General features: G+C 50.0%; 1 protein-coding gene across 2 annotated transcripts in view; it reads left to right on the top strand.

The window, feature by feature from the left end:
* Nucleotides 1-12,325, top strand: part of PI4KA (phosphatidylinositol 4-kinase alpha) — a 146,160-nt gene that overhangs the window by 124,500 nt on the left and 9,335 nt on the right. For both annotated transcript variants that reach the window (XM_044775428.2, XM_044775430.2), the window contains exons 35-43: nucleotides 1,077-1,184; nucleotides 1,823-1,950; nucleotides 3,055-3,174; nucleotides 3,333-3,412; nucleotides 3,513-3,706; nucleotides 4,682-4,772; nucleotides 5,152-5,319; nucleotides 6,061-6,114; nucleotides 10,469-10,589. In XM_044775428.2, coding sequence (XP_044631363.2) covers nucleotides 1,077-1,184; nucleotides 1,823-1,950; nucleotides 3,055-3,174; nucleotides 3,333-3,412; nucleotides 3,513-3,706; nucleotides 4,682-4,772; nucleotides 5,152-5,319; nucleotides 6,061-6,114; nucleotides 10,469-10,589 — 1,064 coding nt within the window. The remainder of the gene's footprint in view (nucleotides 1-1,076; nucleotides 1,185-1,822; nucleotides 1,951-3,054; nucleotides 3,175-3,332; nucleotides 3,413-3,512; nucleotides 3,707-4,681; nucleotides 4,773-5,151; nucleotides 5,320-6,060; nucleotides 6,115-10,468; nucleotides 10,590-12,325) is intronic.

The following is a 12,325-nucleotide window of genomic DNA, read 5'->3' as shown; positions in this document are numbered from 1 at the left end:
ATAGTGGTGAGTGAAAAACAGCAGGTGGTGTGGCAGAGCTCAAGTGTGGCAAGCTCAGGCTGGGTGGCTGGCAGTGGGTTTGGGCAGGTCACTTTACCCCTCTGAGAGGTTTGCAGAAAACTTCTGATCATGCTGACTGTATGCCAAATCCTGTGTAAAACACCAGCCTCACCAGGGGACGCCCTGTACCCCTGCCTTTGGGGGACACGTGTCCTGGTGAGAGGCCCCACATCAGGTGCTATGATCAGAGGCACCCTGGATACAGCAGGAGGAGCTGGGCCTCCAGGTGCCTGGGTGATGGAATGGAGGGAGGGAGAGGGCCCTCACCGTCAGGCCCTGCCTGTGCCCTTCCTGCTGCCTGCTGTCAGTGCCAGCTCGATCCACCCCTCCCCTGAGCTCCAGACCCACATTCCTGCAGCTGCTGGGCACTCCCTAGGGCTGTGCTTCACAAACCACTGTGGGGAAGGGCTGGTTCTCTTTGTCCTTAGCTTCCAATCCACCATGTACCTATACTTTTATAAAATTTGGAGAGAATGAATTACTAGAAAAGGATCCTTACTGGACTGTCAGAACAATGTGAAATTGCCACAGAAGTGAGCAGGTGCCCCTCTCAGTTCCTGTTCCTGACTTGTCACAGGCCAACACTGTCTATAGGTGCCCTTTGAGGAGCCCTGACCTCGCAGAAACCAGGTGCTTAGGAAATTCCTTTTTTTAAAATCTGAATTAAATGTTCTACTTCTGTAGCAGCTATAGGTGACGGTACCTCAGGGAGCAGTTTGCAGATCGTTTGTTAGACCCAAGCTTCTGGCCAAGGCAGATTAACACACAAATTGTTCCTTTTTCCCCCAACAAAAGTGAAGGTTGAAAAAAACATTTCCTAAGGCATTTTGAGTTGATAAACCTGTAAATGGTAATCCCCTGGCTAATGCCACAGCCCTGACGCACTCAAGCTCTGTCACCAGAGACATGCCCTGAGCTGAAGGACTGAGTAGTGAGGTGTTAGGGAGAGAGGGACCCTCGGAGGTTCAGGCGAGCAGCTCCGACTCAGCTCTGTCTCGCCCCTGGGGCTCTCGTAGACTGCTGACCCTGGGGCTGTCCCTGCTGCATGCTGACGTGGTTCCAAACGCAACCATCCGCAACGTGCTCCGCGAGAAGATCTACTCAACTGCTTTTGATTACTTCAGGTACACCCCCAGCTGTCCGCACGCAGTGTCAGTGACAGCCCAGCCCCACCGTTGCCCCCGTTGTCTCGGACCCTGGGCAGTCACTCACAGGAGGAAACGGTTTGCCTGGTTTACATGCCACCCTCCTTGTTCAGCAGTCCTGGTGCCCCTGGATTTGAAGATCCGCAGTCCTGTGCGTGTATCCATGCGTGTACTCAGGGCTGGCCTCCCTACAAGATGTGTGCATTTTCCCTCAGTTCCACTCAGTTAAAAGATTAAGTGCATCCATTTAACTTTCTACTTAATATGAGTGGCCATTGCACAAAGAATTGCAAATACTTGCTGCCTAGGGCTTTGCAAGTGTAGTTTTGTTGTTGTATGGAGACAGCTGCAGTTGCACGGTCTGCCACAGGCACACCGTTCAGCCAGGAGATGTAGACCTTGATCTGAGGATAGTGGTGAGGGTGGGCACGAGAGGGCTCTGAAAATCACACTTTCCCCTGCGAACTAATGAAATAGTTGTTGCCGATGTCTGGCTCTGGGCTGACCTCTTGTCCCTAAGAGACCACTCGTGTCATCTCTCACTGCTTTATAATATGTCTGGCTTCTAATGCCGGGCTCCAGGCCCTCAAATCTTGTCCTCTTTTGGTTGTTTGAAGTTGTCCGCCAAAGTTCCCTACTCAAGGAGAAAAGAGGCTGCGGGAAGACATAAGCATAATGATTAAATTTTGGACCGCCATGTTCTCAGATAAGAAGTACCTTACTGCCAGCCAACTAGTTCCACCAGGTAAGTGTTGTTCTCAGCAGTGCAGCTGGTCATGGGTGGTGGCGCCAAGGCGTGGGGGTGGGCAGGACAGATGTGCTGCATGGTGGACAGCCCTGAAGGAGCCAGGTCAGAAGAGCAGTTAGGACCCCACGGAGCCCTGGCCTTGGTTACGCTGCCTGGGCAGCAGAGGCCCAAAGCCCGCCTGGCTGCCGCTCCTGCCCCAGCCCCAGCTGAGGAGCATGGCTAAGGCAGGAGGCTCTAAGCAGACTCCACTCAGCATAACTTCTCTCAGCAGCAGCTTGGTTCTGAGGCACCCACTGCATATCTGACAGGCCCATGCTGGGCTACAGCAGTGCACCAAGATGAATAAGGCAGGGTCAGCTGTCATCTGGTAGGAGACAATCAAGTCGACAGGTAATTTCAACATGAGGGGATTGTGGCAGCACCCTTCACGGACAGGCACTTGGCCCACCAGAGTTGGGGAGCCAGGGACAGTTTTCTAGAAGAGGTGACATATGAGCTGAATCTCTGAGCATGAATAGGAGCTACCATGGGTGCACGGTGGGGAGAGGAAAAGGCCCTGAAGTGTAAGCAAGCAGCAGACCTCCACAAGGAAACCATGTTCTTGTTTCTCTGAGCACATAGATGATTACACACCACAGATTAGAGGTGAAGAGCAGGGTTTCTGCAGCCAGGTCGCAGCCAACAATCTGACTGCCAGGAAAAGGCAAGAAAAATTAAAAATCAGGCGCAGTGATTTTCTCAGTCACCTTCCTGGCTCCACTTAGAACAGGGCACACAACTCTTATCATCTGCCCCCGACACCCTCAAGTTACTGCTATCTTAGAAGATAGAGTGATGCTCTGGGAGATCAGATAACTGCTGTAATGTGTCACGATGAATACTCCTATTTGTTTTAGTCTGTCTTAAAGGCGAGGAGGAACATAATAAATTTAGTAAGCTTTCCATCTAGAATGGTTAAATGAAGAACTTCTCAGATGTCTGGGTTTGTTCCACAAAGCTGTCAATGGCCGTGTCTCCCCCTCCCTGCTCCTCTACTGATTGCCTTATCCCTGGTGAAAATCCGGATCCTCATTCTAGAAGCAGCAATGTGTTTGCCCACAGATAACCAAGACACGCGAAGCAATCTGGATATAGCAGTTGGCTCTCGCCAACAGGCCACACAAGGCTGGATCAACACCTACCCCCTGTCCAGTGGCATGTCGACCATCTCCAAGAAGTCAGGTCAGTTAAAGGTGTGCTGACAGGTCACTCATGTCCGAGTCACATCCTGGCAGCTCAGACAGCAGATGGAGCACTGAAAGCTTCCTCTGGGTTCTAGAAACCAAGGGTGGGCCTGTGAACTCCAAGGAACACACTTGTGCCTTCTCTTTTCCCATCAGGCATGTCTAAGAAAACCAACCGGGGCTCCCAGCTGCACAAGTACTACATGAAGCGTAGGACACTGCTGCTGTCCTTGCTGGTAAGGCACTGCCTGCCACACGCCCAGCACCCGGGGAGGGGAGCACAGCGGCACATGGGCGCACACAGAAGGAACATGGGCATCTGTCTCATCTTTCTAGGCCACCGAAATTGAGCGTCTCATCACGTGGTACAACCCGCTGTCAGCCCCAGAACTGGAGCTGGACCAGGCTGGAGAGAACAGTGTGGCCAACTGGAGGTCCAAGTACATCAGCCTGAGTGAGAAGCAATGGAAGGACAACGTGAACCTTGCCTGGAGCATCTCTCCTTACCTGGCCGTGCAGCTGCCTGCCAGGTAGGCCCAGGTCACACCTGCTTGACAAGGGCCTTGCCCGAGTTCCAGTGTGAGGGCACCTGGGTGGAGAGGAGAGTGACATGTCACCACCAAGGACAGTCAGGGAAGCAATCTTAGTGGGCTGATCCTCTGCCCCTGCCGTTCACCCAGTCCTTCTGTGCAGTGGTTACACAGCACAGACTCCTGCCTGGGGTGCCCCCAGCACCCTGGAAACATAACATCAGAGCCCCCATCTTATTGGAAGAGGAAAGGAAGCACACGAGGCTGTCACTCCAGGGAAGTGGACCCGGGGAGGGTTTGGGTTTGTTCTTAGATGTCAGCTTTCAGCAGTAGGCTACTCGGAGGAGGTGGCCAGCAGCCGAGTGTCCTGTGAACTCTCCCCTGGTGGCTCTTACAGAGACAGAACTCCTAAGACCAGTGGGAGCTGAGAGAGACTTCCAAGGCCGCTATGTTAAATCCCAGCAGAGGGATGGCATTCACCCCGTGGGAGTCCCTGTGAACTCTACTTAGTGCTTCCTCCTTCTAGTTTTGATTCAGTCCTCTGGATCAGGACCGCAGCCCCACAAAGTTTATGGAAAGTCTACCTTGTGTTGGCCTGGGATGGTAGCACCTAAAAACTTGCACCCGCCCTCCCACCTGCTAAGGCGCCTTCCAGCCCATGGGCTGCCATGCATCAATGGGTTGATTTGGAGGCCAGGGCAAGGGGGTGCGCTGAAGACAAGGACTATAAAGGGAGGCATCCTTTGAACGGTGAGTGCAGGCTAATTCCGGCATTTTGTCATAAGCGGTCATAATGCTGTTTATTGTGCATCTTCGTGTTCAGTTACCAACATGTCTGTAACATAGAGTTTAGGTGTCACTTGGCATTGCCCTGCATCCTTCTGGCTCAGGGCTCCTACAGCTTCCCTCTTCCATGGAGGTGGAGCCCCTGTCTGCCCATGAGGCCACCCCACCCACACCCTCTGTGCTCCATAGGTTTAAGAACACAGAAGCCATTGGCAACGAAGTGACCCGTCTGGTTCGGTTGGACCCAGGAGCTGTTAGTGACATCCCTGAAGCTATCAAGGTAGTGTAGCACATGCCGGGGCCTGGGTTCAAACTGCACAAAAACAGAACTGCCTCCAGAAATGCCTGGAAACCTAGAAGTGTGACAAAAACTGGTGACCTCAGCAGTATAATGATTATAATGATTTTTTAATTTCCTTTGTTTTCCACTCCTGTGAAACATTTATTATGTTTAAACTAGAAAAATATTGAAGGCACTTCACCCTAGTTGAAATTATGCTATTTTATGTAATGGGTCAGAAGCATTTTCCCATGTCGTTATAAATGCTTTATAATCATTACTTTTGGGGGCCATCCCTGTGATACATGATGGGGCCAGGTATTTCCTGAGGGGCTCGAGAGACTGCCTGAGCCAGACCGTCTCCCTGCTTCCTTCCCAGTTCCTGGTCACCTGGCACACCATCGATGCCGACGCACCTGAGCTCAGCCACGTGCTGTGTTGGGCACCTGCGGACCCGCCCACCGGCCTCTCCTACTTCTCTAGCATGTACCCTCCGCACCCTCTCACGGCGCAGTACGGGGTGAAAGTCCTGCGGTCCTTCCCCCCGGTGAGCCGGGCCCTGCCTGAGTTAGTCTCGGTGGGACTCTCCAGAGGTGTTTAGGGGGAGAGATAGGCTTTATCGCAGACCCAGACGTAGGCCTGATTAATTGTTGGCCCATCTTAGAACATGTCTTCATTCCCCATTTCTGTTCAAGAAGTCATAGAAGATAGATTTAGCTCTAATGCAGATGGATTGACTAGTTATATTTGTTTTTAACTTTAATTAGGTGTTTGAGTTAAAAAAGGAAGTTCAGTTGAGTTTGGTTCCAGTTGTGGCCACGTGGGCATGTCACCCAGCCTCAGGGTGTTGGGGAGTCCAGGGGCCCCATGTGACAGCCATAGTGACAGGGGTTCAGTAGAATGTTCTGGAGACTAACTCACTGTGGCCCCAGCACATGGGTCTGCTATAACCTCAGCCCTTGTCCCTGAGCAGGCCCCCAGCAGTGAGCACGGCCGGGCCCTTCCCTCTCTCCTTGTAGACCTAGGAGCCTTGTTCATTTCCCTTTTCCTCATTGATCATGTGTTTCAAGCCTTTGGCCATTTTCCTTGCTGTCCCTGGGCTTTCCCTGCTTCTCAGTCCTCTGTGGTCTCCATTGAGGACGGTGTCCCATGGGCTGAATGACAGCAGGGCCATTCCAGGTTGGGGTGGGGCCCTGGGACATCTATCCCTGTTGAGATGTTCTCACCTTTCTTAGAGGTAAGGAATTGCCCTCCCTTCCCAGAGGTCACGGTCACTTCTCCTTTGCAGGACGCCATCCTGTTCTACATCCCCCAGATCGTGCAGGCCCTCAGGTATGACAAGGTAAGGCTGTGCCGATGCATGCTGTCCAGCACTCTGAGAGCTGTGCTGGGCAGTGGGGAGGGAGCCCTTGGCAACAGGAACGGGGGCCTTGGGAGCTGTGACTACAGTCCCCGAGCTTCTTCACACACCCTCCCACTATGGTTGTCACCAGTGCCCACAGCCAAGAGGCCCTGCTCACCCTCGCCTCACCCTGAGGCCCAGTCTCACTGTGCAGACTGAGCGGTTCTGAAGTGTTGCCGGCCACTTCCTCAGGGTAGGCAGCCTGGCCTGGCTTCCCCACTCGTTGGATGGGAGTCTTGACAGGTCCCCTGCTCCCTAAATCCAGCTCCATGGTCTTTGCGGTGGGGAGTGGTGAGGAGGATTAGATGAGATCACGTATGTGTTGGTTTGCGAGGGCTGCCATCGCCAGGTACCACAGACTGGGGGGCTCAAACAGCAGAGACTGAGTCTCTCGTGGTTCTCGAGGCTGGAAGTCTGAGCTCCGGGAGTCGGCAGGTGTTGTTTCTTCTGAGGTCTCTCTGCTTGGTTTGTAGAGGGCCATCTTCTCCCCGTGTTCTCACATGGTCATTCTTCTGCGTCTGTGTCCTAACCTCCTTTTCTTATAAGGACACCACTCAGATTGGATGAGGGCCCACCCTGAGGCACTGGGAGGTGGGTAGGACTTCAACATACGAATCTGGGGAGGGGACACCTTTTAGCCCATAACAGCATACATGTACATAAGGTGCCTTGCACAGGACCTGGCACAGAAGACACCCACAGGGGTGACAGCCCAGAGCCCATACCGCCAGTGTCTCATCCCAGCACCGCCTACTGCACCCGTGTCTGAGTGCAGCAGCAGCATCTGCCTCTTCCCCGCTGCCCTGGGCTGGCCTCATTTCCCCACTGCACAGGACGCCAGACCACCCTGTGTCCTGGTGAGCCCTCATGGCCTGGCCCCACTGTGGGCTACCTCCTGCCAATCCCGTCTCCATAGTGGCTGTGAGCACTGTGGCAGGGTGTCCCGAGGCTGGCTTCTTCCCTGCAGATTGGCAAGATGCTCCATCTCGGTCCGTAGACCAAAGTGCTTCTAGAACCACAGCCCACCTCTCTTGAAAGACTGGGTCTTGGGGCTGGCCCAGTAGCACAGCAGTTAAGTTTGCACGTTCCGCTTCGGTGGCCCGGGGTTCGCTGGTTTGGATCCTGGGTGCGGACATGGCACGGCTTGGCAAGCCATGCTGTGGTAGGCGTCCCACATATAAAGTAGAGGAAGATGGGCACAGTTGTTAGCTCAGGGCCAGTCTTCTTCAGCAAAAAGAGGAGGATTGGCAGTAGATGTTAGCTCGGGTAATCTTCCTCCAAAAAAAAAAAAGACCAGGTCTTGTCCTAGCTAGGTAGCTGCCAAAAGCCCTCCAACTCTGAGCAGGTGATTTTGGTACCATGTAGAGCCATATTCGCCAAGTAGGGGCCCTCACACTGGTCCCAGCACTTAGTGACTGCCATGATGCCCTTTTCTCCAGGTACCAGTTCCCTTTCCCCTTCTCTGCCCTCCCAGCATTGTTCTCCCTTTACTCTTTGTGTCTCTGCTTCCATCTGCACGTGAGCGCACAGTGGTGGCCACCAGAGAACTCTAGCTCCCCGGGCCGTGTGCTCGGTGCTCTGTACTTAGCACGCAGGCCCAAGTGGCCCCAGTTAGCATGGAGAGGCATGGGGGGGCTCCCACTAGCACATATAGATTTGGGGGAGCTGCAGTTTGTTTTATTTGTCTTTATTCCTTTTTTTCCTAGTTTTCAAAATAATGAGTTAATTTCTTTTTTTTTTTCTTTTTTGAGGAAGATTAGCTCTGAGCTACCTGCTGCCAATCCTCCTCTTTTCACTGAGGAAGCCTGGCCCTGAGCTAACATCCATGCCCATCTTCCTCTACTTTATATGTGGGACGCCTGCCACGGCATGGTGTGCCAAGCGGTTCCATGTCTACACCCGGGATCCGAACCAGTGAACCCCGCGCCGCCGAAGCGGAACATGTGCACTTAACCGCTGTGACACCAGGCCGGCCCCAATGAGTTAATTTCTTAGCATTATCCAAAGATGACCAATGGGTTTTTCCCTTTTTTCCCCTAATATCATTATAAATTCAGGGACTTTGACATGTCTGACATGTCCCAGTCCACTATTTTTGAGGCCCGTCTTCCTGACCCAGGGAACCCCCTGTTATATACTCTATTCTTTGATCTTTTCTCTTTGATAACCTCCTGGAAACAGAAGGACAAGATATTCCAGGCTCTTCTTATACTTTTTCTGCCTCAGATCTGGAATCACCAATTTTCCAAGGAACTCTGGTTCATTTTAGTGAGAAATGGTATTGAGACACTGTAATCTGAATGCTGAGAATGCTCACTGCCATTGAGTTAACTGACTATTATTTCTAGGCCTTTCCTATAGATAGAGCTTTTTTTTTAAAGAAAACTAAGTCATCAGATTATACTGATATTTCCAATTCAAATGTAGAATTATAGAGGGTTTTTGTTTTTTTTATTTGATTTTATGTTTGAATTTTTTTTTTTTTTTTTGTATTTTGAGGAAGATTGGCCCTGAGCTAACATCTGTGTCAATCCTCCTCTTCTTTATATGTGGAACGCCACCACAGCATGGCCTGATAAGTGGTGTATATGTCCGTGCCTGGGGTCCGAACCAGCAAACCCCAGGCCGCCAAAGTGGAGCACGTGAACTTAATCACTATGCCACTGGGCCAGCCCCTATGTTTGAATCTTTTAACACTAAAAATATTGGTTCCTAACAATTAACATATTACCTTTTTGCTTTATCCTACTATATATAATAGTTTCAAAAATAACAATACCAATATTACCAAATATGATTACTGAAAACTGGGTCACATTTTTTTGGTATATTTTCCATTAGGGACATACAGTCAGATTGCTTTATTTTAAAGTCACTTGAAATGATTCTTCTCTGTGTGGTTACACCAGCTCAAGACTCGGCTAGCTTCATTGGTTTCTTTCTTGCTTTCCATTTTTAGGGATTTTTTTTTTAAAGTCTAAGCTTGAGAGAAGACAAATATATATATTTTTTTGCTTATTTTTTTCTTACAACACTAATAAAAATGGCTAGAGAGGGAGCAAACAGGATGGAAGCGACCGTGCTTAGTAATTTTTGACTTTGGAACTCTCTCACTGTTTGCATAGTTATGAAGCAAACATATACTTTTCAACCAAATTGGCTAGCAAGGATATATTAAGTGGATTAAGAAACACATGAGAATAACATGCTAAAATCTTTTCTAAAGCCTGACGCCTCCGTGGTCCTGAGTGATTGGAGACAGCTCCTCCTTGTTCATACTGTGCTGCCTCCACTTCCGTTTCCCTAGTGTAGTTGGATTGTTACTGCATTGAGGCTCCTTCCATGGTCTTCGCAGAATGGACTAGATCACTGGTTTATTATAAAAGGACGTAACTCAGGAACAGCCAGATGGGAAGGATGCGTAGGAGAAAGCATGTGGCTTGGAGCTTCCATGCTCTCCACGAACGCCGCTCTCCCACCACCTCCATGTGTTCACCAACCTGGAAGCTCCGGCAACTTATATTTAAACACACTATAAGTTGAATATTCATAGTTTGTCTTTAGATCTATTTGCTGGGTTAAAATTGGGAAAACCATGGCAATGAGTTATTTGAAGTTTGACCTGTTTGGTGAGCCCGCCCACCCAAGTTGAGGACGTCTGTCCAAGGAATACTTCACCAGATGAGGGGCCACAAACCACCACGGGGAGGGAGACGCCACTTCCCCAGGAGTCTTCCAGCCAGCCACCTTTTTAACCTAGGACATGCTAATTAAAACTGGAATTAGGAGTAGCAGAAAATTAGAAGGAAGAGAGGTCCTTAAGATGGTGGCCACGGTGTGTCAACTCATGAGGGAAGTATCTATGCATGAGATAGAGTTTTCTGGAACCTGCCCATCACTGTGGAACATCATTCTAAACAACAAGCTTATAGATAAGTTTTAGTACCCAGCCTCCTCGCTCCTCATACTTGACAACAGCAGAAATTGGTGAGAGAGTTGTGGTTCTTAGAATCCAGGGCAAGGAACAAAGGAGACAAAAGCTGATTCGTGCTTGTATTGCAGACCCTACCACCTGGGGCCCTGTGCAGTGGCCAGCAAGGCAGAACTTGGCCTGGCCCCGGGCAAACTTACTACAGACCCAGGAGAGCTTGCTCACACAGCCAGAAACCACTCGTCCTCGCTTCTTGCTGGGTCTGCAAGTGCTGGGAGTCAGCTCCTGCTCTGGGTTAGAAAGAGTCTCTCTGGGTGGAGAGGGACTCCAAGCCTGGCTGACGGCAGCCTTGCTCTCCTACAGATGGGCTACGTGCGGGAGTATATTCTATGGGCAGCGTCCAAATCCCAGCTTCTGGCACATCAGTTTATCTGGAACATGAAAACTAACATCTACCTAGATGAAGAGGGGCACCAGAAAGACCGTGAGTACTCTGTCATCTTCCCCCACGTCTTACCCCCATCTTTCACACCTTGGGGGCCGCCCAGAGCCTTCCTTGGCCCCCAGGGCCCTCCATGACCCTTGCTGCCTCTACTTCCCATCCTTTGGCAGGAACACCTCACCTTTAACACCCCATGGGCGCAGAACCCCTCCTCCACAAAGCCTTTGCTAACCCCCTTCCAGATGCCCTGCCTGCCCCCGTGGCCCCTGCTGCTCCCGAGCACGGGTGAGACCCTTCTGCTCCGGCAGAGCTGCTGCTCCCAACAGTCACCCCTGTGCTTGAGCAGCGAGCCCCTGTGGGGGTGAGGTGGCCACCCAGGGCAGTGCTTGTCAGACTGTCGTCTCTGGACCCTTCACGTCTTTAACTGTTGAGACCCCCCAATGGGCTTTGGTTTATGTGGGCTTTAACCGTAAATGTTAACCAACATTAGAAATGAAAACCGAGACATTTAAAAGATATAAACCATTACATGTTAACATAAATAACGTATTTTTATGAAAAATAACTCTTAGAAAAAACCCTCAAAAACGAGCGAGAAGAGTGGCATCGCTTTACAGTGTTGCAGATCGCTTTAGTGTCTGTAGGAGACATTAATTTGTCTTCAGTAATGTCATAATGTCTTTAATATAGTAAAAGACAGCTGGATTCTTATTCTGCTTCCACATTTAGTCTGTGGGAATATATTGTTTGATTGAAGTAAAGTCGGGAGATCAGCCTTACACAGACATGTAGTTGGAAAAGGGAGGGGCATTTAGCAGTCACTGTGGGTGTTCTCCGTTGACGCTGCACCAAACTCGACAAGTGGTAGTTTCTTAAAGGTTAATTGCAAGGTGGAATCTGCAACCAGGTCAGTGAACTTCTCATGCTCCTTTCATTAAAGCCCATTGGCCCACCCTGCACTCATCCCCACTTCAGCGTCCAGCAGTGGTCATTTACACAACGTCGATCGGTGAGCTAAGCCAATCTCCCAAATGTTGACACGTTTCATTATACAGTATTTAAAAATCACGTGGGTTAATGCCCCCCAAGCTCGTATAACAGAAGCATTTGTAAGTGTTGGGAAACTGTCAAGCTCACAGTAGCAGATGCAAGTTTTCCAAAATTTTGTAGTTGTTTTCCTTAAATGGCAGATCCATTTTGTTCATTTTCATGAAAATATCCATCCTATACCTGGACCTTGAGAGAATTATGTTAAGTGAAATAAGCCAGCGAGAGAAAGATAATCTGTGTATGACTCCACTCATATGAGGAATTTAAAACTATGGACCAAGAACAGTTTAGTGGATACCAGGGGAAAGGTGGGGTGGGGGGTGGGCACAAAGAGTGAAGTGGTGCACCTACAACGTGACTGACAAACATTAATTTACAATTGAAATTTCACAAGATTGTAACCTATCAATAACCCAATAAAAAAAATTATTACAACACCTGTACAAAAAAAAAAAATATATATCCATCCTATACCTAAGTCGGAAGAACATATTTTGTCTGTCATTCTTTCAACTAAAAATGATGTTCCCTGAAAACAGAGGTTAGTTCAGCTCACAAGTCAAACGAATGCAAGGTGCTCTCCTCGGGCCCACGATGTGCTTCAGGGGCAGCGGCAGAGGGGCCTCGTGCACTTCCCATTTCGTCACACAGGATATGCAAAAGACGTATTCGGGGTAGAGTTTAGTAAAATTAGTCATTGTTTATCACTTCACCAAGGCCGTTCTTAA

Source organism: Equus asinus, chromosome 8, assembly GCF_041296235.1.
Source record: "Equus asinus isolate D_3611 breed Donkey chromosome 8, EquAss-T2T_v2, whole genome shotgun sequence".
NCBI classification, from domain to species: domain Eukaryota; kingdom Metazoa; phylum Chordata; class Mammalia; order Perissodactyla; family Equidae; genus Equus; species Equus asinus.
The sequence above is the reverse complement of the archived record's forward strand: the minus strand, read 5'-3'. Positions and strand labels throughout refer to the sequence as shown.